This window comes from Saccopteryx leptura, chromosome 8 (assembly GCF_036850995.1).
Source record: "Saccopteryx leptura isolate mSacLep1 chromosome 8, mSacLep1_pri_phased_curated, whole genome shotgun sequence".
Taxonomy (NCBI): Eukaryota; Metazoa; Chordata; class Mammalia; order Chiroptera; family Emballonuridae; genus Saccopteryx; species Saccopteryx leptura.
This window is the reverse complement of record NC_089510.1, coordinates 27,192,761-27,218,912: the sequence shown is the minus strand read 5'-3', so window position 1 is coordinate 27,218,912 and position 26,152 is coordinate 27,192,761. Positions and strand designations below refer to the sequence as shown.

Genomic DNA, 26,152 nt, shown 5'->3' with positions numbered 1-26,152 from the left:
ATGGAGTTGTCCTCAACGCCCGGGCTAACTTGCTCCAATGGAGCCTTGGCTGCGGGAGGGGAAGAGAGAGACAGAGAGGAAGGAGAGGGGGAGGGGTGGAGAAGCAGATGGGCGCTTCTCCTGTGTGCCCTGGCTGGGAATTGAACTTGGGACATCCACACGCTGGGCCGACGCTCTACCACTGAGCCAACCGGCCAGGGCCTCAACTTCATTTTTGAAACATGCTCTTGTCCTTGTGTTTAGTTTCCTTGCATAGTGAGGAGTGGAAGTCACTCCTCACTTCAGACTCACCATCTTGAGTGCAGGCCACCTCAAGAAGAGCAGGGACCGTGGAGGGAGCAGGTCACAGGAACGAGAGCGGGGCAGGCCACAGGGACGGGAGCGGGGACAGTAGAGGGGGCAGGCCACAGGGGGGCTGGCGCCAGTTCATTCTGAACCGGAGGACTCCAGGCCGGGCAGCCCCGTCATGTGGCCCGTGAACATCGTGCATCTTCTGGTGTCCTGCCAGTAGTGTTATCAGCTGCTTCCCCTTTCCTGGCTTCTGGCTCGTTGTTTTCATTTTTCTTACTGCCCCCAACTGCTTTTCTAGTGGTCGGTTTTCTCTCCCTTGTCTTCCTTCCGCAGCTTGGGCTCACTCCCCACGGTAGCTCATCATAGACCACCATCTCCTCATCACCACCCTCCGTCTCACTGAACCCCCTGGCGTTTGCTTCTGCCCATTGCCTGGCGTGCTGTTTTCCAGTCCCAATACTGGAGATCTGGTCGCCTGCCCCTGGGTCCCAGCCACCCTTTCTGTGGTCAGCCGGGGCTGGGGAGGGCTCAGTTGTGGAGTTGCTGGGCTGGACTGTGATCTGTGTCTGTGCTGCTGGCGCTCGAATGGGAAACGTGAAACTCGAGGACCACCGCCCCCTGGAGGTGTCCCTGTGCTTTGGTCCCGGTGCTCCTGAAGGCAGAGCGAGAGTTTGGGGGCCTCTCCCTATCACCTCTTTAGGGCGGCGTGTCGGAACATTTGGGCCCTGCTGTGTGGGACAGCAGCAGATGATTTGGCTGTTTTACCAAAGTGAACACCTAAGAGATCTTATTCTCAAATTTTGGAACAACCCGAGATCCATTTTGACTCTGTCTTTTTTAAATAGAGTTCTGTTTAAAAAACTGTAGCCCTGGCCGGTTGGTTCAGTAGATAGAGTGTCAGCCCAACTTGTGGACGTCCGGGTTCAAAGCAAAGTGACCATCTGCTTCTCTTCCCCTCCCTCTCCCCCTTCTCTCTCTCTCCCTCTCTCACAGATGGCTCGGTTTGAGAGTTGGCCTTGAGTGCTGACGATGGGTTGGTTGATTCTAGCATCGGCCCCAGGTGGGGGTTGCCGGGTGGATCCTGGTTGGGGTGCATGCGGGAGTCTTTCTATTTCCTCTCCTCACATTTAAAACAAAAACAAAAACAGAACTGCAATTAAATTCTCCTGGGAGCTATTGCCATATAACTTCACCTGTGACCCTGCAAAGAAAGAGCTTCCTTTGTGCTGCTGAGCGGTCAGCATGTGTCCTCCAGGCTGAAGTTCAATAAAAGATGTGAGGTGGGAATAACATGAAGTCGCAAAGCGGTGAGGCCACCGCGTAGGAGCGGATGTCTTGGGGAAAGTGCTCTCCTGTGGCTTTTGTCCTCCTTTGCCACTGGCCTGGGAGGGAAGTGTAAATGTTGATTCTGCTCACGGAGTGAGAAGCGGAAGCCATACTGTGAATTTCCGTTTTGCACATAGCTAGCCATCCGAAATGCGCTGGTTACACAGCCGTCTGGAGAGCAGCTGCACAGAGTGTGTTTCCCACACTGGCACACGTTTAGGAGCGAGCCAGCTCTCCACACCCCCAAGGGAGCAAAGCACTTGAACACTGAATTGCCCCCCAATGTTATTTTTGGCCCCTGACTTCTTTCTACCGTCTACCCCAGTCAAGCCATTGCTAGCATCCAGCAAGTTGCATGATCAGTTGTTTTGAAACTGCTGTTGATGGATGTTTTACTGAGGAGGAGCGCTGCTCTTTTCTAGTGGCAAAGGAAAACGTGCCGTGTAACTGCAGAGAACTGCGTCGTCCGGGATCTTGCTGTCGCCCTAACTATATAGCTTTTGGAGTTTTTGTGCATAAAATTTATTTTTTGGTCCTATAATGATTTAAGTGTTAAGATTTCCTACACAGTGTAAAGCCAGGAGTCACGGCCAGGGCCACCATCAGAGCAGCCAGTCCCATGCAGGTTCGCATTGGATTCGGACAGTCGGTAAAGAAACCATGGAGCCAAAAACTGGTGGGCCATAGCCTTTAATCCTACCTTGCACCCGGCGGGCAAGTAAAAATACACACTGGGCTCCAAAACCCAGTCACACTCAGTGCTCACAAAGCTACTGATTTATCCGAGTTTCCTAGAATCAAAGGTTTCTAGCTCACCAGCCTTATTTCCCTCAGTTCCCCATCTTCCTTATCCCAGATACAAACTCTGTACAAACTGGCATCTCACTCAGCACTCCGCCATCTTGGCTGCTTCTCCTGGCCTCCTCCACGTGGCCTCCTTTAGCTGCTGGCTCTACTCTCTCCGCTCTCTCATGCTAACCTCAGGAACCAAAAGCCAAGTCCCGTTTTGCCCCCATTTTATAGTGTAGCTTCACAACCTTTAATCCAATATACAAAGTAGGGAAGTCTCCAACCCAAAGTCACCTTCTGAGGCATGATTGGATTGCACCACCCCACATCAAAAAGGGTAGGAAAGGCTTAATCCCAAAACCAAGCCCCAGGCTACAAGGATTCCGCCTGCCTTTAGCCCACCCCAACACACATTAATATCACCTGGGCGACGGCTTCCTCGCGTTATCTTTAACAAAGTGAGCATAATACATTTTATCTGCCCAACACACAGCTTTCCTCATAGACACTTGTTATAGTTAAAAACATTTAAAAAAATGAGCCCCTTAAACTGTCTACTTTATGATAGCGTCTGTTTGGTTCTCTGGTCTTTAAGAGAAATCATCAGGGGAGCCTCGCTTCCCTCCTCCCACTCTCCACACGAGGGCTGGGGACGGCGGGAGAGCAGCAGTGTGATGGGTGAAGCACTTCAGTTCTATGCTGAGTAATGTGAAACTCGGTGAACTCAACCCTGGCTGGGTCGTCCTGGCGTGGAGGTTGCCAGTTCAATTCCCCGGTCAGGGCACGTGCAGGAGCAGTTCGATGTTCCTCTCTCTCTCTCCCTGCCACTCTCTCAAAACAAAACAAAACAAAACAAAAAGAGCTAAACTAAATGAACTCGGGATGCCTGGGCGGGCAATTGGAATGCAGTGGAAGCTTCCGCCTGTAACTCCGGCTCTGGTCGTAGTCAGTGTGTATCTGTATATTGTGTGTGCTCATTGTTGGTGGTGGTGATGTATGTTCCAGTTCCTGGGGAGATTTCCTTCTGGACACCATCTCTGGGCTTGTGTTTGATGCTGCGAAGGAAGACATGGCGTTCCGGGCTGGCGTCCCCCGGCAGCTGCTCCTGGTGAGGACTCAGGGCAGGTGGGGAAGGCGTGGGACTCCCGGACCGGGCCAGCCGAAGCTGTGGCTTATCCTAGGGACCCCAGGGTCCGTCTCGTCTCGCGTGAGCCATCTTCTTCTCTGTGCTGACCCCGCAGAGCGGGCTGGCTTGCAGCATGAGCGGGTGCAGCGTGTCCCGTGCCACCCGGGAGCCCAGGCTGTGGGGCACACGCCCTCTTTCTCTGCCTGTGGTGGCAGGAACGGGCCTGGTAGGAATGTTGGCTGAATACGTGGTTGCATAACTAACGTGTCCAGGGGAACTGTGGCTCCGGCTCACCGGACATGCCTACTCAGGAGAGGCGCTGGAGACCCCGGCCCTGGTGTTTCCCGGCCTTTCTCTTCCGTCTCGGTTTTACGTTTGAGACGGCAGCACTGCGTGGCTGCCCTGGAGAAGATGGGCGAAGTAGCGCTGAGCTGGGCAGGCTGTTCTTACAGTGTTATTTAGACAGTTAATTTCAACGGGGTGACATCGGTCAACTAGAGCACATAGATTTAGAGAAAACATCTCCAGATTATTTTGACATTCGATTATGTTGTATACCCATCACCCAAAGTCAAATCATCCTTCTTCACCCTTCATTTGGTTTTCTTTATGTTCTTCCCCCACTCCTCCCTCTCCTCCCTTCCCCTCCCCCACCCCTCCCTCCCCTCCGTTCCCCTCCCCCACCCCTCCCTCCCCTCCCTTCCCCTCTCCCACCCCTCCTTCCCCTCCCCCACCCCCTCCCTCCCCTCCCTTCCCCTCCCCCCTTCCCTCTCCCCCTTCCCCTCCCCCACCCCTCCCTCTCCTCCCTTCCCCTTCCCCTCCCCCACCCCTCCCTCCCCTCCCTTCCCCTCCCCCACCCCTCTCTCCCCTCCCTTCCCCTCCCCCTCCCTCTCCTCCCTTCCCCTCCCCTCCCCCTTCCCTCTCCCCCTTCCCCTCCCCCACCCCTCCCTCTCCTCCCTTCCCCTCCCCACCCCCTCCCTCTCCTCCCTTTCCCTCCCCCCCTCCCTCTCCTCCCTTCCCCTCCCCACCCCCTCCCTCTCCCCCTTCCCCTCCCCCACCCCTTCCCTCCCCTCCCTTCCCCTCCCCCACCCCTCTCTCTCCCCCTTCCCCTCCCCCACCCCCTCCCTCTCCTCCCTTCCCTTCCCCCTGGTAAGCACTGCACTCCTATCTATGTACTGACTTGTTTTCCAGAAGGCAAGGGCTGAGACTGTACATTTCCAGGGATCCCTTTTCAGGCAAAATCCTGAAAATTGATCTTTTTATTTCACAATGGGAGGCTTTAAGATGAACAATGGTTACAGGAAATAATGGGATATTGTTCTTGGGGCTCCGGTCTCGCCAGCACCCCTTCTCAGGGGTGACAGGGGTCCGGGGACACCAGGGACTGCCCTGGACCTAGGTGGTGAGTTCTGCTGAAACCTGGGCCAGGGCTCAGCTCCGTGTCTCTAGCAGGTGGAAACTGCAGCTGCTGCCAGAGGAAGACTGAGCAGCTTGCTGAGGACGCTTGCAGACCGTCTGGAGGGTTCCAGCCAGCTGCTCTCGTCAGACATGAAGAAGGATTTCATCGTGAACAGACTCCCACCTTACCACGCGGGAGACGGGGCGGAGCTCTCAGTGCCAGGTGGGCTCGCTTTTTCTTCTAGGTCGCGGGGGGCTAATGTGGGCTCTCTGGAGGCTGTCCTGGGGAGCCCCCTCTTCGAGCAGAAGGAAAGTTGAAGCATTTTAGGATAAATGCGGACCTGGATCTGGCTCTGGTATGGTGTGGTTGGACAGTACATCGTGCATCTCACAAGTCATTTGCAAAGACCTTGCATGATGGGGAAGGAGAACTCTGATTTCTGGGTGAGAAATATCTGTATTTATAGGTATTCTGGTAGTCATCATCTTGGGGATGTTTGAAGATCTTCAACGTTGAGATAATCTCGTTGGAATTAGTTTAGGGATGGGTAAAGTGCGTCAGCAGGTGAAGTATGAGAATGCCCAAGGTTATCACCGACTTTGCCCAAAGCCCCAGGTGACACCGTGTTTGTGACCGGCTTAGGCTGCAGATGACACAGCACGCCGCTGGGCGGACGGTGACTTCTGACGTCCTGCTGCAGAGACCAGCGGCGGCAGCCCCTCCGTTCTGCCGCCGTGGGGCGGCTGGCTTGTGGCAGCGTAGAAAACCGCGTCCCATTGGGAGCTGGGGCGTCTCAGTAGGAGGGGGCTGGGAAGCACTGGCAGGTCTGGGCAGGGGAGTGCGTTGCAGGAGGGGCTGAGGCGGGCTTAGCTCTGGGTGGATGCTGTCAGAAGCAGGGAGTCTGTGGCTCCGTCTCGCCATCTAGTGGCAGGAGGGGCTGAGGCGGGCTTAGCTCTGGGTGGATGCTGTCAGAAGCAGGGAGTCTGTGGCTCCGTCTCGCCATCTAGCGGCAGGAGGGGCTGAGGCGGGCTTAGCTCCGGGTGGATGCTGTCAGAAGCAGGGAGTCTGTGGCTCCGTCTCGCCATCTAGTGGCAGGAGGGGCTGAGGCGGGCTTAGCTCTGGGTGGATGCTGTCAGAAGCAGGGAGTCTGTGGCTCCGTCTCGCCATCTAGCGGCAGGAGGGGCTGAGGCGGGCTTAGCCCTGGGTGGATGCTGTCAGAAGCAGGGAGTCTGTGGCTCCGTCTCGCCATCTAGCGGCAGGAGGACTGAGGCGGGCTTAGCTCTGGGTGGATGCTGTCAGAAGCAGGGAGTCTGTGGCTCCGTCTCGCCATCTAGTGGCAGGAGGGGCTGAGGCGGGCTTAGCCCTGGGCGGATGCTGTCAGAAGCAGGGAGTCTGTGGCTCCGTCTCGCACGTTTAGCGGCAGGAGGACTGAGGAGGCTGGTGAAGGAGCAGCGGTCGCCAGGGCAGCCAGGGCGGGGCGCTGTCGGGTCCCTTTGCAGCTTGGATGATGGTCTCTTGCCTGAGTTCTGACATGATGGATTGCTCTTGTCACCTTGATCTCTCAGGCAGAGTGGCCTTATAGACTGACGGTCCCTCTGGAACTGCCCGGTGTTCTCAGAGCAGTGGTTTTCAACCGCCGGTCTGCCGGAAACTCCGTGCTGCTTTGTGAGGCGTTAACTACCCTGATGTCGTAAGAAGATTAGATGCCCAATGGTTATAGACTGTAATCTTCACACGACATTGGTGTGGTCACCTCTTTTGGGGACCAGCAGCTGAAAACCATTGCTGTCCAGGACAGCCGTGAGGGCCAGGCCTGGCAGCTTTTCTCACTAGGGTTGAGTGGGACCATTACTTTCACTAACTTTAACTTTATAAAGGTCTTATTTCTCACTAGCTGAGAACCGCTGGAATCAATAATCTATCTGTAAGATTAATCAATAATCTATCTTTTTTTTTTCTTTTTTTTTGGTAAGGTCCATTCTAACATTGATTCTACTTACATTTTTATTATACCTTTGGAGGAAGTTTAGGACTTGTTTTTCATTGCATCTCTATAGCACATATTTTCATCTTAAAGAGAACAATTTTCTGAATATCAGTTAAGGGCCAGAACATTTCCTACAGTTGTCCTTGTCATAGCTATTATATATAGTCAAGTTGTCTTCCCTCGAGACGGTTCACAACCGGACGGTCCTTTGAGGCTAGTCTGTTTGTAGTGGCTGCTTTTTTGCTAAGCTAAATTCAGCTTGGAGAGGTATTGTTTTCCCTGTGAACAGTACTGGGCGGCTTTTATATGACACTTGCTTGACCTATGCAGACTGAGTCATTTGCCGTGGTCACTCGGCTAGTAACTGGGGGGACGGTGCGGCTGGAACTCAGTCCTTTGAGTCCACGTGTGGGTGAGTGACAGAGGCTGGAGACTGGCGGTGGGACTGTTCTGAGCAAAAAGGCAGAGGCCTGGCCCTGTTGTGATAGTTACCAGGCTTCGACGGTATTGTTTTTGTCCATTTAATGTACCTATTGACTCCTGTTGAGAACGGGCTCCATCCATAGGGGCGTAAACTGTCCTTCAGTATCACTGTAAATGTCAGGGGAAGCAGATACCTGAGCTGGAGAGGGCACCCCTCGTTTGCATCCACTGCAAACTGTTAGTAAATGTAATCCTTAAACAGTTGCACCTGCAAACAAGTCGGATCCTGCTGGTTTCCACTTTTGAAAACGGGCTGTCTCTGGATTTTCTAGGTGGACAGTTACCGAGGTTGGACAGCTTAGTGAGGCTGAGATTTAAAGAGCACGTTGTCCTCACGGTGAAGCCGGATCAGGATCTGTCTGTGAGTACCCAGCGGGGAAGAGGTTTCTCCTCGGGGCGTTTCTACCACAGGTCTTGGGGTATTAGACTGACAGATGGCCCCTGGCCTTCTTCGGGAATCCATCTGTTCTCCCCGCTCAGTGCCATCGCTTCAGAGCAGACAGCCCACACCTCCCTGTTCCAGAGTCTCCTGCCTGGTGCGCAGAGGGCTCACCTCGTCTCCCACAGAATCGGTTTCCTTCCGCTCCTGTAGTGACGTCTGGTCTTGGCCTCCCAGTGAGTCTCGGGGCCAGACTGCTCAGCCAGCCGCGCCTCCTCACGCGCCTCCGCCCGTCCTCCTCCGCCCGTCCTCCTTCGCCCGTCCTCCTCCGCCCGTCCTCCTCCGCCCGTCCTGGGCTCTGTGCAGATCTGTCATTTGTACGGTTTTGTTGTTTCTTCTAAAGTATCTCTATATGCTCTCGTTTCTCTTCAGACCGCATAAATCTTCCGCCTTTTACTAAAGTATCTCTGTCCTGTAGAAAGATATTCTGCTTTTCATAACCTGGCCCAATAGTTCCCCGAACTGGCTGATCGTAGAATCAGCCGGAAAACTTTTAGAGATGCTCAGTTCCCGGGCTTCATCTGGGCCAAGCCGGAACCGCTGCATTGACTGTTCATGCTCCCTGTACCATGAGGCCCTTTGGAACTGCTCCAGGCCCCGCGGCGTCACTCTGCTCCCCCTACCCGCTTTCTTGGGAGGGCGCCCCATGAATGACTGGGAGAGGTGAGAGGGGCACCCCGATGTCTCCGTCATCGGACTGGTCCCGCCACCAGGGCCAGACCTGGGGAGGACTGTCTTCTAACACATACGAAACCTCAAAAGTGCATATCTTCATTACAGACATATTCTAGTTACTCTGATAACCAGTCAGTTTGGGGACATTCTATATCAGGCCAAAGTGCTGACCCTTATCTCCCAGGTGACCAGGAAGGACTAATATAGTGGCTCTGGAAGAGACGATGACTTGCACTGTGCCAGATGGGGAGGGAAGTAGAGACCATTGGGAGGGAGGCTACTTTGATTGGATTTTTTTTTTTTTTGGTAATTTTTTCCATTGATTTGAGAAAGAAGAAGGGAGAGAGAGAAGCATCAGCTCATTGTTCCACTTAGTTCCACTGGGTTCCGTACTCACTGGGTGCTTCTCATATGTGCCCTGACCAGGGATCAAAACTGTGACCTTGGCATGCTGGGATGATGCTCTATCTACTGAGCCACCTGGCCAGGGCCAGACTGAGTCTTTAGAAACCACATAGCCAGTATTTCTCAAGAGGTAATATTCACTCCCTGATGTTCATAAAATTTTAATTTATACATACCTAGGAATGTCAAATTTTGATGCAAATAAGTACAGATGTGACCAAATGAAGAGATTGAGTGCTTTGGTAAGTTGCTATATAAATGGTTATTTTTCATTAAATCAGGTTTCTGAAGATGCTGTAGCAGGTGTACTGTTTTATCTGTTATTTCCTACACACAAATAGTACTCTTTGAGGACTGTAATGAAATAACATATACACACATGTATATCATAACTTTTGCCAAAACGATTCTTTACAGCAGTCAGTAAATTTCACTTAAGCACCGAGGCGTTAGGTTTTTCTTGGCGTTGACCGACTACGTACATGTGAAAACCTTTCTGGTAATGAAGCCCTGGACATTCTCTTGATGACTTAACTTTTTTTTTTTTTTTTTTTAAGGATGAAACTCAAGAAAAGATGGTTTACATCTATCATTCCTTAAAGAATAGGAGAGAGACCCACATGATGGGAAATGAGGAAACGGAGGTTTGTTCCAGCCTAAAGCAGATGTTTCTCCTGTGATTTGGTGGTGGCGGGGAAGAATGTTGCCTTAGATTAGTGGGTGATGAGTGTTATTACCGAAGTGTGGGCTTATCATTTCAAGCTGACAGAGCCCTTGCATGGGGGCGATTAGGTCTGTGACAGCCGTGCACCGGGGCCAGCTGTAAAACATCCGCACGGGCGTGCCCGGCAGGAAAGGGGCGGGGCCGCGCAGCAGGGAGCGCTCCCACCGGACGCCTCTCAGGGCTCCTCCGCTCCTGTGGCAGAATCGGGGGGCTCTCTGTTACCCAGTTACTAGCTTAGGGAAATAGCCTAGCCGTTCTGAAACCAGGTTTATACTTGTGAAGGGTATTTAAAATAATGATATACTGAGAATTTTGGAAGTTTATGTGAAAATGCCACTTAAGGGACAGAAGTAGTATTTGATCTGATGAGTGTATCCTTTTCCAGGCTCATGGGCTTCGCTTTCCTTTGTCGCACGTGGAGGCACTGAAGCAGATCTGGAACAATCCGGCTATTTCCGTCAGGGACCTGAGGCTTCCTACAGATGCGGAGAAGGCAAGCCTGGCCGTGTCCCTCTGGACGGAGTGTCTGCTCCAGGTGCTCTAGTGCCTGGACTGAGCCAGGTGGACGGGGGAAGAGCAGAGCAGAGATTTCTGTGCCCGGGAGCCCCTGCTCCGAGTCAACAGATGGGCTGGAGGAACGGTTAAGTACAACCTGACTTATGTGTGTATCTAGTAACAGGAGACATACCTGGAATAGGTGGTCAGTCAGCCGTGTATGTACTAACCGAGGCACGTGGGAGAAAGACTGGAAAATGATTAAGTGTCCTTGAAAGCGACAAAAGGAGACTTTAAATTGACAAGTTTATTCAATCCAGTGTGGTAGAAAAGGCACGACTACAATAAATGTGTCAATTCAAATTTAAAAGTCGTTACCTGGCTGTGTCTTTGTTCTTTGGAAGAAACTTCTTTAAACAGCCTCATTGGCTCTAGAACAATTTTAAACAACATGAAAGAAATTTTTAACTTTTTTTTACAATGACAAGATACATCCTTTTCGTACACAGGGCCTCCCTGAATAAAGTTACCCCCGAAGTTTTATGAATTAATAATACTGCCGCACTGATGAGGCACTTGTAGCTGTGGGTACCAGGGAGGCTTACAGATGCTGCTTGAAAGGGGACAAAAGAACCTGAGATTAAAGGAAAAAATCCAGAAATATTTACATGGAAAGACCAAGTCTCTATAAAAAATATACTCAAAATAGTGGGTCTTTGGGTTTAAACAATTCACCGTAAAGTGCATATAGGTTGATATTTTCAAAAATACCAGTGGAGAACTTAACCTTTCTATATAAAAATAGGACATTTTTGTGCCTTTTTTTTTTTTTTTTTTTTGCAAAAGTTGGGGATGAAGGGAACAGGTTTCTCAGTGTCGGTTTCACACCAGTTCAGGAGGGAAATGCTTGTGAACTGTCTAGTTCAAGGTGGTAATGATTACTTGAAAAGAAGTCCAAGGTGATAACCTACCTGATTTTGCTTAAGTAAAAGCTATTTAAAATGGGAACAAAAAACTGAGTTTTCTATCATTTCGTAGGAAAAGCAACTCCACTTTTACTTAAAGTAAATGGTGTATGTAATCAAGTCTCAAATACTGCTTGGTTTTAATATGAACATTTGAAACTTCCCTTTACTTCAGGCAAAGGAAAATTTGACTATCATGTATGTGACAATCTTTATAAACACTTCCTGAGGGTCTTACCAGGCAAAATCTAGGGAAGGTCTCAGCACTGGGACAGGTAACAATGGTTAGAGTCCTGTGGCCCAGGGGGTGTCTTACTTAGAGTACAAGGACAGTCACAGGTTACTAGTACTTTTATCGTTTGAAGGACTGAGCAAAGAATGGCTGCAGAAAATACTCCAGTATTTGAGCCTTTTTCCCAATAGAGTTGTAGCTGACCCCAGGAGAGACCTCAAGTATGAACACTTAACAGTGTTTCAGTTGTAAAAGCCTCAAGAGAAAACCTTTAAGGTTTAGCTAATACAGCAGCTTAACAGGAAGGTTTATTAAATATGTCTTCAAATATTGCTAAAAATGATCTTTTTGTACAAGTATGACCACCCACAAGAATTTACTTCCCTGTCCTCACACTCCTACAGGCATCGGCTAGGGGGATAACTACTGCAGGGGGCAGCACCCCGGCGTCCCAAACAGTGGTCAGGAACAGGCCTCACGGTCAGGGGCGGGGAGAGAACAGACGTCAGTAAACCTGTTCGCCCAGACTGGAGACAAAGTCGGAACAGACCCCTTCCCAGGAGTCCGGGGAACTCTGCGTGAGTGGCGAGACTCCGCTGAGCGCTGCCCTCGGTCCACAGCAGTAGTCTCATCGTGGGGCTTCAGCGGCCTGGGAGCATGAGGACAAGCGGCTCCTCACAGGATCTCAATGTCCCATTTCTGCGTTTCCTCTCCCTCCAGGGGCTGGTTTACAATTACATGAGTCTTGTCATAATAATTTCCTCCTAAAATAGAAATTGCAAAAGGAAAGATTATTTATTCACACAGGTGCCTGACAGTTTCCACACTCTGTTCAGCCTGCTGTTTGGGTAGATCAGTATGTCATTTACAGAGTGCTCTGAAATGGGAAACAGCTGAAACACTCCGAGTTAGCTGTCCTTCACCTCACACGGGACCTTGTTATGACTCAGATGGACAAGCCAGGACAGCCAATAGGTGACTGTGCGAGCAGTGCGCCCAGCAGTGCGCGTCGGAAGCACACAGTGCTCGGAGGCCTGGGCGGGGTGGGGGTGGGGGTGTGTGTGTGTGGGGGTGGGCCCGTCCAGTCCTAGGCTGTTTCCACCCGACCCTGGCTGTACCTAACCCAGTTCAAGCGACAGCCCTGAACAAGACCGGCTCTGACCTTGCTGAGTTAAAAAACAAGGTTAAATACCTACCGTAAGTTATAACAGGGCTTTTAAGGACTATAGCAATTCATGGCAAAAACTTAGGGATGTTTCTTTCTAAGAAACATGGTATTTTATGGTTTGATGTTCAAATTTAAAATTGTTTGCAAAGATCATATGATGAGCAAATAAAAATTTTACAACTGTGCTAAGGAGCAAACACCTTCGACTTGGTCCTTAGGCTTTTCTGCTTGATTCACATAGCTAATTGTTTTGTTTGTTAAAACAGCGTATCTTAACTCTTTTAAAGTATAATTTTTTTTCTTTACAGAGAGAGAGAGTCAGAGAGAGGGATAGATAGGGACAGACAGGAACAGAGAGAAATGAGAAGCATCAATCAATAGTTTTTCCTTGTGACACCTTAGTTGTTTATTGATTGCTTTCTCATATGTGCCCTGTCCGCGGGGCTACAGCAGACCGAGTAACCCCTTGCTCGAGTCCATGACTTTGGGTCCAAGCTTTGCTCAAACCAGATGAGCCCGCGCTTAAGCTGGCGACCTCGGGGTCTCAAACCTGGGTCCTCCGCATCCCAGTCCGATGCTCTATCCACTGTGCCACTGCCTGGTCAGGCTCAAGTATAATTTAATGACTTAATATTTCTCTTATACATAAAGATTTCTCCTGCAGGAGGAGGAGAAGGAGGTTTAGAGGTTGAAATGGCATCCAATCCAGAAACACAGCACACTGGGTTTCCTCCCAGGCCCACCTTTCACATCGAGGACCAGCTGGTCGCTGAGATAGGAGCTGATGGTTCCGTTTCTGTTCAGTCTCCACTTCTGCCTGAGCTGCCCGTGTTCCGTCCACAGGGCTACTCGAGCGCCGGGCGTGCCCCGGCCACCGATCACATCGAGGCACGTGTCACTGGCCTAAAGGGCACAAGAAGCACGTACTGTTCGCTGACATGCATTGAATTGGGCGTCCCGTTTCTCCCTCCCCCTACATTATAAGAGAGAGTCCATTTAGGAAGTGACAGAGGCAGAAGTGAGCCGGCCGGACTGCGTGGGCTCAGGAAACAAGTTCCGGAGGCTAACGAAGGGCCTTGGGGCTTGGAGGCGGCGGCGGACGGGGGGAGGCAGGGGTAGCACCCTGGTGGGGCAAGAAGGACACTGGAAAGCAGGGCAGGCCTCCCAGACGGGGGCCTTCTCTGGGTCCCTGTCCTCTCATGGGAACAAACCGTGGACATTGTGACTATGCTTATCTAAAAAGAATACGATACAGCACAATTAAAATTTTTGTAAGCTTTTAAAAATGTCTTTATGGCTGAGGGGTAGGAAATTGTCCAGAAATAAACCTGAAATAGAAGTACTTGTTTTTAAAAGGATGCCTACATCTGATAACAGATGTTTAATAAAGGTTTGTTGAAGTGGAATTAAATGTAAGTCCCTGTTAGCTTAAATGTATTAGGTTGGGCTTAATTTTTTTAATGCTTTTCATTTTTGAAGCATGAGAAAAAAGTAGATGACCCATTGGTGAGACAATAAAACACATCTGTCATGTTTGAAAAACTCTAATTCTATTCCCCCTCACTCCACACATGACAGAGGGCCACGGGAAAACAGTATTTTCTAGGCTTTCTCCGGGAAAAGCTTCCTGCTTCTGTAACTACTTCATTGGACATTTTGAAAATGAGAAGTTTTCGCCATGTTTAAAATCACAAAGATACTGATTTTATCTAGGTCATAAGGAAATATCTCATCTAAAAAGCACTTGTCCAACTGGGCCCCGTGACTTCTCACTGGTGTTAAATCATTCAGGCACATCCATAGTGTGTGATCACCGTAGTTTTTACTACTTTAAAACACTGAGTTTTCCAGGTCACAAAATTCTCTAAGCCCAGTTCACTTACATGCTTTAGTAATATAAATAGTGTGAGTATTCATATTTATATAAATCGTGGAACAAACTGCTTTTAGGCAGTTACATTAATTACACCTTTTGATTTGGCAAGATCCTGGCTTTCAATAAAAACAAGCCCCCAAGCAGAAAGCAGGGACCGGAGCCGGCGGGGTGCGGTCACCTTGGACTTGAAGAGTCCCCGGCAGTAGTACCAGAGCTGCGTGTCCTTCCCGCTGTGGGGGGAGACGCACACGGAGGCCGCCCTCGTGTCCGCCGTGTTTCCGGTGACCGTCAGGTACTCGTTCTGGCCGCGGTTCTTTATTCTGATGTACACTGCAGGCTGAGACGGGGAGAAACAGACGTTTAGAAAAAACCTGCTGAATCTGGAAGTTAGTGCTTCCGAAGAGGGAAAGCTTGGAGGGGAAGTGAGAGGTGATGGAGTTAATTCACACCAGTTTCACTCAGTCTCTTCAGCAAATATGTATACATTCATATTTTCCGTTGACAAATCTTTAGAGCACTGGGCACAAAGTTCAAATGATACAATCGCTATGATACTCTTCTGAAAGATGTCCTTTGGACGAGTGCAGGGAATCCTTTCATTCACTAGAATGCCGTGTGGCACAGGGTGGGAAGAATTTAGGGACTTGACAAGTTTAATTCAACAACTGTGCCCTCACTCGGCCTGGGGAGGTGGTTAGTAGAAACGAGGGCCGCGTACTACCCACAAGGATCTAACAGCAATGTCCTGAGCTGGGACTGGTGCCAGCCGACGGCGACGGGCGGGCTTAGGAGGTCGGGCAGCTCAGGAACCCAGCAGCCGTGGTAACTGTTCATACATTTATATGATACTTTGTTGACCTTTACACTTCTTCAAAGGAAGAGACCCTGCATGTTTATTTACTACTTGTTCAAAAATTTGGTACACAACAAAGGACATCATCCCCTGGACCTGGAATATATACAGAAAGTTTTAAAATAAAGTATTAAATCCAGGACTAGCCGCTAAGGATAATAGCTAATATCAAAAGGCTGGTCTATGTCAGTGTACAAAATGCTTTCTGGGCTACTGTATTAACCAGAACAAATCTTTAAGAAAGGTACACTTATGTCCTGAATTTATTATTATTTTTTAAAATTGATTTGAGAGAGAGACAGAAGGGAGGGAGAGAGAGATGAGAAACATCAACTTATAGTTGCTTCACTTTAGTTGTTCATTGATTGCTTTCTCATACGTGCCTTGACTGGGGGCTCAAGCCAAGCCAGTGACTCCTTGCTCGAGCCAGAGCCAGCGACCTTTGGGCTTAAGCCAGCGACCTTGGGGTCATGTCAAGAATACCGTGCTCAAGTTGGCAAGCCCGTGCTCAACCCTGTGACCTTGGGGTTTCGAACTGGGGACTTCAGTGTTCCTGGTCGAGGCTGTATCCACTGTGCTACCACAAGTCAGGCATGACCTGAGTTTTGTAAATAGGGTTAACACAGATGTGGAGAAGCAAAGACTGCCGCACCAAACCCTCCCTCTGGACCAGGAAGCTCTAGAGCCTGTGTTGGAAAGCACTCCATTGCACAGACTCGGGAAAAGAGCCCAAACCCAGAGGTGCTGTTGGGAGGTCAGAGGATGTGAGGACAGCACACGACTGAAGCTCCGCCCACACTGCTCTTCAACCCCGCGACGCAGCCTCCGGTCTGCACATCATGAAACACAGGACGCCCTGGGTCAGGTGCTGGCCTCCCAATTAGAACCTTGCTAAATAGTAACAAATGGTCTGTTATTTAATAGTCTGACCCTCTGTAATTTTTCTGTAAAACACTGATAATGCAAAACTGCTTTAGTGACTTCCCAATTCCCAGCCTTAAAAAAAAAAAATCACATTTTAATTTTTCCTAGCTTTCTAGACAAAAATATGAACGAACGCAGTACCAACAGCCTTACCAAAAAGACGCTCTGACCTCTAAGACCTCTAAGAGTGTTTTGAAACCTGGAATCCCCTTGTTGGGTTTCAAAGCTGTGGCCTAAGTGAACAACAGGAAGAATAATCCCTGTTAAAATATTATTCTGAAATAACATGTTTAACCAGAGTGGAATCAGGTATTTCCTAAAGCACCATGCAAGAAGAATAACACAATGTTAACTGTCAAGAAACTTCTATATAAAATTAGAGGCTGTTCTAGCTATCTTTTATTCTCAGGACCCTGAGCAATGGGCAGGGACCTCCTTCCCCAGCAAGGAACCACCTTTCAAAACTGAGATTCTCAAGTTTCTAACAACATAGGATTAAACATTATTATCTGCTTGAGAAAAGCTACATGGAAGTCCCACTTCTGCTCTGTTTTCCTGTGGCGTTTCAATGGGATTGCCCATCATCCCACGGGCCAGGAGTGAGGAATAAGCAAGATGTGAAGGTGGTGAACTCCTGTACTACATGCTCTGCCAGGAAAGCCCGCTGATGTCTAGCATATCTCAGAAGAGCATCTCCGATTCTCTCCAGGGACATTGTGAATAAACTTTCCAAATAAATGTGTTACCATAGTAACACGAGCCAGATGTTGTATCAAACTCTTTGCCTGTATTATCTTATTTGACTTTCATAACAATAGTGAGAGATAAGCAATGTGGTCATTGTCTCACCAGTGGAGTCTGAGGTGCCGAGAGATGAGGTGACATAACCAACCCAGAGTCACACTGCTTACAGGTGGCAGTGTTAGGGTTTCAACCAACAGAACCAGTGGTGGGAATGAACATAGAGATGGAGAGGGAGAGGGAGGAAGAGAAGGAGAGAGAGGAAGAGGGAGAAGGAGAGGGAGGAAGACAGGGAGAAGGAGAGGGAGGGAGAAGGAGAGGGAGAGAGATGAAGAGGGAGGGAAGGAGAGAGGGAGGAAGACGGAGGGAGACGGAGGGAAGGAGAGGAGGGAGAGGGAGGGAAGGAGAGAGGAGGGAGAGAGAGAGAAGGGGGCAGCAACACCAGTTAGGTTAATTCAGGTTACTTTTTAATTGGCTGTCATCTACTTATCGGAATACGAGAGCCTCAGCACTTGCATGAACGAGGCTACACTGAGCCCAGGGCCCGGGGTAAATGGTGGCACTCTGTAAATACCCATCTTGTTTTGGAGGAAAGGAGGGTGTGGTTGCCTAAGAACAGAGGTTTTAGAGTACAATAGATAAGGTTCAAATCTTATTTCTGACATGTGCATGACCTCTGCCAACTTGCTTTACCTCTCTGAGCCTTATTTTTCTGTCTAGAAAATGGAAATAACTCCTGCCTGAAAGAACTGTTGTTGGAATCAAGTAGGACAGGGTTTCTAAAGGGGTTACAGGAAAGTACAGGTGGCACATCCGCTGAGCACCTGAGCCCTGCAGCCGAGCTTGGGCTTCCCACGCTCCCTGGAACCCCCCCTGCCGCTCCCACACACGTTCATACCTCCCACCCCCCCCCCCCGCCCCTCCCACACACGTTCATACCTCCCCCCTCCACCCCCACCCCCACCCCTACCCCTCCCACACACGTTCATACCTCCCACCCCCTGCCCCTCCCACACACGTTCATACCTCCCACCCCCTGCCCCTCCCACACACGTTCATACCTCCCCCCTCCCCCCTCCCACACACGTTCATACCTCCCACCTCCCCCCCCCCGCCCCTCCCACACACGTTCATACCGCCCCCTCCACCCCCACCCCTGCCACTCCCACACAGGTTCATACCTCCCCCCCCCCCCCGCCACTCCCACACATGTTCATACCTCCCACCCCCCCCCCGCCACTCCCACACACGTTCATACCTCCCCCCCCCCCCGCCACTCCCACACACGTTCATACCTCCCACCCCCTGCCACTCCCACACACGTTCGTACCTCCCTTCTCTGACCCGGGCGGGCGCTGCCCGGGGCTTTCTGATGATCACACAGTTTTCCATTTTGTGTTACTGCTTTGAGTTGGATATTTTACCCCACAAAATGTCCTCTCCAAAAGGCAGAAATCAAGTTTATCCTTAAACCTCCATAATTCTTTGCATTCATCTATTTATTTATTCATTAAATAAACAGTCCCTGAGCTCCTAAAAGGTGCCAGACATTGTGACAGGCTCTGCGGGCAGTGCAATAAGCAAAGACGCACAGCCCCGCCTGCCAGGGGCGGAGGCACCAGCCTGACTGGCCACCTGGGGACGCAGCACGTGTGGGGGTTGCCGGAGAACCAGGGTGTGGAAGTGTGTACCTGAAACCGGTTTAATTTTGTTAACCAGGTCACCCCAATAAATTCAATGAAATACATAAAAAAGAAAAAGAACCAGATCTCTTAGGGCAGGCATGGCCAACATAGGCTGTGGGCCGGATCCGGCCCATGTAATGTGTTTATGTGGCCCGATTAAATTTTTAATATTCTCCGCACGACGCACTGTGGAAATGAAATAAGTGGTACTTTTAAATCGTTATACATAAACTACGATATCTAACCATTGTATAACAATGAAAGTTAAAATCTCAGCTACTCAGAAGCAGAAGTGTCTTTGATTATTGGAAATCGAGATATTTAAGAAGATTGTGATACGTGGAAAAGAATTCCACATGTGACTAATCTAGGGTTAACTTCCAATAATTGGTCGAATGGATTCGCGATACTTCTTTATTTTTCAAAAAAATTCCATTATAAAGATTTACAATTTTTGTACTCGTCTGTGCCATTTTTATAAGCAACTGAATAATGGAAAATATGGAAATTTAAAAAAACTTGCCAAGGAATATTTAGTAATCTTCAGCTCAACTTATACTTGTGAACAAACTTTTTCTTTAATGAATCTAAATAAAAGTACAAGATCAAGATTGAATGACTTACATTTGGAGGCTGTGTTAGAATAGCTTCTACAAGTATAGAGCCAGATATTAAAAAAATAATAGGTGATGCAAAGCACCTCAACACGTCACATTAGTTTTTTTGTTAATTTGTACTAAATTACTTACATTTATTCATAAACAAATTATATACATAATAAAATTTTGTTTACTTAAGTCGTTTTTGTATTTAACATTTTTTAATTTTAATATTTCATCCGGCCCGTGAAAAGTTTTCTTTCTAACCTGGCCCGGGGGCAAAAACTGTTGGCCACGCCTGTCTGAGGATCTGATTTACCCGGGACAGAGGGTGGGGGAGGCATCTCTGAGGACCTGACATGTAAGCTGGTTTGAGAGCTGAGTGAGACGTAAGCAAAGACTGAGGGGAGAAGCTCTGGACAGCGGGCAGAGCCGCTGGCGGAGTGAGCGGGGCATGTGAGTGAGGAGAAGACGGGGAGGTGGCATGCGGGCAGCGGGCGCCAGACCACCCACGCCACGCTCAGGAATTTACGTGCATCCTCAGTGCAGCGGAAAGCTTCTGACAGAAACTGACAAGAAGTAGTTATACAATAAATACTATCTTACTTAAATTGCCAGGGTCTATCCTGACTATCATATAGGTGGGGGAAAAATCCAAATACTTAGAAAGTAAAACTGGTCCAGTCTCCGAGTTCCCTCTCATCCCTATTGCTTGCCCCAGAGCTTATAATACCTTCATTTTCCATGAAAAGTGAACACGGTCACTAAAACTTTGGACTGAAAGCTAAACTCCATCGTCAATCTCAGATATAATTTATAAATGAGTTAAAACTGACAGCATCTCCCGGCCCAATCCCCCTGCTACACGAACGGCAACCGAAACAAAATGGTCGTTATTTCAGATGTGTGGTTTGTGACATTCCCGCTAGAAAATCGGGCTATTTGGGACCTTGTGGTTCTTCTTTCCTTACCTGCTTCATGGGACGGAGGGAACCGATGGTTTTCCATCCACTGAACGCTGTCCAAACTGGGATCTCATTGGGCTCAAGTAGGATCTGTCTTCCCAAGAAGTTGGATCCTTCATAAGCTATCCACCTACATGAGGGCAGGAAGAAGTGAGGTGCTTCAGAACAAAACGTCTGGCTTCGTAGATATTTTTTAAGAAAAAAGTATGTAATTTTTTTTTTTTTTAAATAAATTTTTATTGATGTTAATGGGATGACATTAATAATTTAGGGTACATATATTCAAAGAAAACATGTCTAGGTTATTTTGTCATTAAATTATGTTGCATACCCCTCACCCAGAGTCAGATTGTCCTCCGTCATCCTCTGTCTAGTTTTCTCTGTGCCCCTCCCCCTCCCCCTAACTCTCCCTCCCTCCCTCCTGCGTCCTCCCTCCCCCCACCCCTGGTAACCACCACTCTCTTGTCCATGTCTCTTAGTCTCGTTTTTATGTTCCACCAATGTATGGAATCATGTAGTTCTTGTTTTTTTCTGATTTACTTATTTCACTCCGTATAATGTTATCAAGATCCCACCATTTTGCTGTAAATGATCTGATGTCATCATTTCTTATGGCTGAGTAGTATTCCATAGTGTATATGTGCCACATCTTCTTTATCCAGTCTTCTATTGAAGGGCTTTTTGGTTGTTTCCATGTCTTGGCCACTGTGAACAGTGCTGCAATGAACATGGGGCTACATGTGTCTTTACGTATCAATGATTCTGAGGTTTTGGGGTATATACCCAGTAGAGGGATTGCTGGGTCATAAGGTAGTTCTATTTGCAGTTTTTTGAGGAACCACCATACTTTCCTCCATAATGGTTGTACTACTTTACAGTCCCACCAACAGTGTATGAGGGTTCCTTTTTCTCCACAGCCTCTCCAACATTTGCTATTGCCCGTCTTGTTGATAATAGCTAATCTAACAGGGGTGAGGTGGTATCTCATTGTAGTTTTGATTTGCATTTCTCTAATAACTAATGAAGATGAGCATCTTTTCATATATCTGTTGGCCATTTGTATTTCTTCCTGGGAGAAGTGTCTGTTCATGTCTTCTTCCCATTTTTTTATTGGATTGTTTGTTTGTTTGTTGTTGAGTTTTATGAGTTCTTTGTAAATTTTGGATATTAGGCCCTTATCTGAGCTATTGTTTGAAAATATCAGTTCCCATTTAGTTGGCTGTCTGTTTATTTTGATATCAGTTTCTCTTGCTGAGCAAAAAAAAAGTATGTAATTTTTAACAGAAAAAGCAGGGATGACTTGGAGCAAGCCCACTGGTTGGGGGCTCAGAAGAGCTGGACTCCAGTTAGGATTCTGATTTCTTCCAAACCAAGCTTCCCTCTAGCTCTAAAAGTCTGTGTTCCTTTGGAAATACTAAGTCACTTTTCATAACATTTTAACTTTCTTTTTTTTTAAATTATTTTTATTTATTTATTCATTTTAGAGGGGAGAGAGAGAGAGAGAGAGAGAGAGAGAGAGAGAGAAGGGGGGAGGAGCAGGAAGCTTCAACTCCCATATGTGCCTTGACCAGGCAAGCCCAGGGTTTTGAACCGGCGACCTCAGTGTTCCAGGTCGGCGCTTTATCCACTGCGCCACCACAGGTCAGGCAACATTTTAACTTTCAAAGATAGACTCCTCACTATTACCCAGTTGAAAAAAATGCTAGTTAACCCTGGCTGGGAAGCCCAGTTGGTTGGAGCACTGTCCTGATACACCAAGTTGTGGGTTCGATCCCTGGTCAGGGCACAAACAAGAATCAAGCAATGAATGCATAAATAACTAAAACAACAAACTGATGTTTCTCTTTCTCTCCTTCCCTCTTTCTCTAAAACCAATAAACCAAAAAATTATTTTAAAAAATCACTGGTTTACGCTTCCACTCTATGCTCATCGTTACTGTCCTCAGGGCCTCCACAGCTCTCCCAGGCCACCAAGGACTACGGAAAACCACCCACAGAAATCCCATCTCCCTCTGACTTCGAGGTCTGGCCTCTTGGCAAACCCTCCTCAGTACCCTGGGCGCCTTCAGCTCAGGCCAAGTTCAAGTGTGTAACCCTGTACAGGGCTTCGAGGTGAGTGTTTCGAGTGAAAGACATTTAATGGAACACAATCACACCCATCCTTTGACAGACTAACATTCAACAACAATGACAAGTTGAATACTGGAGACAGAGTTGACCGAAAACTGAAAAGACCAGCTCGGCCCTTACAGAGAAGGCCTGCCCCACCCCGCCTGAGGGGGTCATCAAGCCGGGCCACTAAGGAGATGAGCGGGGACTGCCAAGAGGACCTGCAATTCCCAAGGGGACTCAGGGCATCTCCAACGGCACTTTCAGGAAGTACGTGTGGAAGTCGGGGCGGCTCTGCTTTGTTCACACTAATCACCCCGCTCCCCCAAACTGAGGTCGGCTTGGCTACATTATGGACGGACACACAGCATGACCACTGTGTCAAGTAGGAGAGGCTTACCTACTTCTTCAGCTTTGCAGATTCTTTACATAGGGCAGTTTCAGTGAGCAAAACCTAGGCAAGATTTTAACAAACTGTACCCCATTATATATCAATCTAAATGAACGGCACAGTTGCAAAGCTCTGAGGGGTGGGCCACTAGCGCATGGCTCTCGCTACCAGCACAGATCAGAGATACGGAGTAACACGGGGATTAAACAAAACCAAATAAAACTCGTCACTGTGGGTAGCGAGCCGCCACCTGGAGCCTGGGAAACCTTCAGGCTGCTCCCACTGTGCCTTACCCTGCCCCAAACCCCTCCCAGACAAGCCAGGGCCGTGGGAGCAGGTGGGTCATGAAATAAGGAAGTCAAGATAAAATGGCACCAGTTATCTATGAAAGTGAAACGAGACGGTGTGAAGTTTTCAGAGATGAGCCGATACACTTCAGTTCCACTTAGGAATGGAAAGAAAAGAAACGTATAAAAATGCTGTGACATGTATGAAAAGCCAAGGATGTGGCATTCAGTTCAGAGTTAAGTGTTAAATAATACAGAATATGGGGAGGATTATACTTAGAGTAAGTTAATCTGTTTCATAAACACCAAACCATGTGAAGTGCTTTGTAGAAAAAAAATTAAAGCGCTATTACATGTGAATAATACAAAAGCCATATATTATAAGAGTTGACTTAATTTTCCAATCAATTTATATTCTTGGCTTTGTCTTTCATTATCCCCTGATAGTTAAACATGCAGAGTTGATCATTACATAATTTAAAAGGTACAGGAAATAAAAACAGTCCTCTTCACATTCATCATTGAGGGCTGTGTGTGCTGTTAGCTGCCTTTTGGCTCCAAAACACCAGCAGCAGCGCAGGGGGAGGAGCAGGTGTGACCTCGCCCCTCAGAACGCCCGAGGGGCGCGTGAGCTGCAGCTCCTGTCCCTCTCCCGCAAGGCCTCTCACCGTCTTGGTCTAAACCAGCGGTCGGCAAACTGCGGACTGCGGCTGGCGAGCCCCACGCGGGAGACACGCGGCTCAGCCTCAGCTGAGTCCCAGCCCTGGGCCAGGGGGCCTCAGGAGAGCCACCCAGGCGCATCTCTGTCGCTGCCGTCGGCCTAAACCCACTGCTGCCAGAGCACCGGCCCCACCTCCTGTTGGTATCTGGCTCTGCTGACCAGTGAGTCTGCCGACCGCCGGTCTAAACAAGCATGCAAAGTTCATACCTAATTTATGTATCCTTAATTTTTTCACTTCTTTTCCTAAAGCAGTCTCGCTGATTGTAAGAGAGCAGGCCCCAGACGACCGGGTCCACCCCGCTGGACACAGCCTGGATGCACAGCAACGCCGGCGGACAGGCTAAGTCAGGCCGAGGTGCTCAGAGCATGGAAATCGGTCCCCGGGAGCAAACAGCTCCAGCACAAACCAGAGGTCAAATCAAAATATGGCGAAACACCACCAGTCTTCCAAATAACTCAAGCCGCTGATATCGTCAGGTTCCGTCGGAAAGGAAAGTGGGGTCGGCTGGTTGTGGTCTTCCGAAGGCTACTCTGACTCTCTGAGCACACGGCAGCCTGCTCTCCCGGAGGGCTTTTCCCCAGAAGACACGCTCCACAGCCCGCTCTTATTTAAGCAGAAACTACTATTATTACATTGAGAGAGCAAAGGAGAAAGAGCACCATCACATCAAACACCAACAGCAGCGGGGGGAATAAGAGCAACTTTGCACCTCTGTCCTCTAACGGTGGCTGGAGCCGGGCACGCCCCTTTTGCATACTTACAGGCCGCTTTTTATCCACACGGACTGGGTGTACAGGTGCAGGTCCTTGTTCAGCACAGAGTTCACAGCCTCTTCTAGGTGCAGCTCTCTCCCCTCGCAATGCTCCAGAGCAAACAGGCTGATGGAGGGTTCCTCAAAGACCTAACGGCACAGACAGAAGACAGCATCACCACTCAGGGTGGCCACGCCACAGCGACGCCCCAAGCAGGCACAGGGCACCCTGGTCCACTGTATTCTCAAAGGCATCTCGTTTTCTTCCCCACCCTCTAAGCATGTTCTAGTCAAAACTGAACTGGTGAGATCAGAGTCTATTAATTCTTACTCAGTTTTTTTTTTTTTTTTTTTTTTTTTTACAGAGTCAGAGGGATAGATAGGGACAGACAGACAGGAATGGAGAAAGATGAGAAGCATCAATCATCGGTTTTTTTGTTGCGACACCTTAGTTGTTTATTGATTGCTTTCTCACATGTGCCTTGACCGTGGGCATTCAGCAGACGGAGTAACCCCTTGCTCAAGCCAGCGACCTTGGGTCCAAGCTGGTGAGCTTTGCTCAAACCAGATGAGCCTGCGCTCAAGCTGGCGACCTTGGGATCTTGAACCTGGGTCCTCGGCATCCCAGTCCGACGCTCTATCTACTGTGCCACCACCTGGTCAGGCCTTACTCAGTTTTTTAAAATTAAAATGGAAGTTTCAGGGGAAAAAAAAATCTTAATTTCATAATAAGAATGGACACCTGCTTCCAATCAGATGTCAAGGGCTGGTTATACGCTGCATCCAGACCGCAGTTTGGTCCTGCCCCTGCTTTTAGCTGGGAACAGAATAAACACGGAACAGAATGACAGAACCACCTCCCAGGAGGCCACACACGCAGCCACTGAGAACGCAGACTTCATGGCTCTTACAAACGTTCCCAGGAGGGAGAAGCAGGCATTTTTAATTTAACAATAATAAGCCAGAATGCACAGGGATATGGGTGATTTCTGCATTAAAAGTAAGGAATCCCCCAAACCCTTCAGGTTAGACAAGAACAAGCAACATTGCTCGTTTCATTCTGTGGTATATGTATGACAGCATGCTGGGAGACTTTGGGGGGGTGAGAAATCCAAGTAATTGTGATCTATTTTATGGTCAATATTTTAGTCTTGTGAGTTAAAAACGTTTTTCTCTATGTTTTGTGAAGTATATTCACTATTTATTTATTTATTAAGGCAAACTAATTCTTTTGTTTTTCAAATTTTTGAAACCTCAAGGGCAAGTCCTGGGAAGGAGGGAGAGAAAAGGAACCTTGTACACAATTAGGGAAATTGTAACTTAGCGTAGCCACTAATGGAAAAGTCTGGAGTCTCCTCAAAACATTAAAAGTAGACCTGCTGTATAATTCAGTAATTCCACTTCGGTGTCTTTATTTATCCAATGGAAACAAAAACATTAATTGGAAAAGATGTATCATGTCCTCCTGTGTTCACTGCAGCATTATCAGTAATAGCCAAGACATGGACGCCACCTAGACGTCCCGTCGTTAGATGATTGGATAAAGAAGATGTGACCCCCCCTCCCTCTCTCTCACTCAGGAATATTTTTCAGCAATAAAAGTAAAATCTTGCCATTTGTGACAACATGAATGGACCTAGAGGATATTATGTCAAGTGAACTATGTCAGAGAGAGAATGACAAACACTGTATGATCAACTTATTTGTGGCATAAAAAAATAATAAAGGGATTAGGAAAAAAGAGA

General features: G+C 48.5%; 2 protein-coding genes across 7 annotated transcripts in view; one reads left to right on the top strand and one right to left on the bottom strand.

Annotated features, from left to right (window-relative positions):
- Window positions 1-10,509, top strand: part of RIOX2 (ribosomal oxygenase 2) — a 40,675-nt gene extending 30,166 nt beyond the window's left edge. For 4 of the 6 annotated variants that reach the window (XM_066347707.1, XM_066347702.1, XM_066347703.1 and 1 more), the window contains 5 exons: window positions 3,412-3,514; window positions 4,982-5,153; window positions 7,674-7,762; window positions 9,478-9,564; window positions 10,030-10,509. In XM_066347707.1, coding sequence (XP_066203804.1) covers window positions 3,412-3,514; window positions 4,982-5,153; window positions 7,674-7,762; window positions 9,478-9,564; window positions 10,030-10,188 — 610 coding nt within the window. In that variant the 3' untranslated portion in view covers window positions 10,189-10,509. The remainder of the gene's footprint in view (window positions 1-3,411; window positions 3,515-4,981; window positions 5,154-7,673; window positions 7,763-9,477; window positions 9,565-10,029) is intronic. The other 2 variants (XM_066347705.1, XM_066347706.1) reach the window with 2 other exon arrangements.
- The window catches only part of CRYBG3 (crystallin beta-gamma domain containing 3), a 129,426-nt gene continuing 113,700 nt past the window's right edge, over window positions 10,427-26,152 (bottom strand). The window contains exons 18-22 of the mRNA XM_066347701.1: window positions 24,418-24,557; window positions 20,154-20,277; window positions 14,559-14,717; window positions 13,248-13,407; window positions 10,427-12,100 (exon numbers count right to left, since the gene is read on the bottom strand). Coding sequence (XP_066203798.1) covers window positions 12,012-12,100; window positions 13,248-13,407; window positions 14,559-14,717; window positions 20,154-20,277; window positions 24,418-24,557 — 672 coding nt within the window. The 3' untranslated portion in view covers window positions 10,427-12,011. The remainder of the gene's footprint in view (window positions 12,101-13,247; window positions 13,408-14,558; window positions 14,718-20,153; window positions 20,278-24,417; window positions 24,558-26,152) is intronic.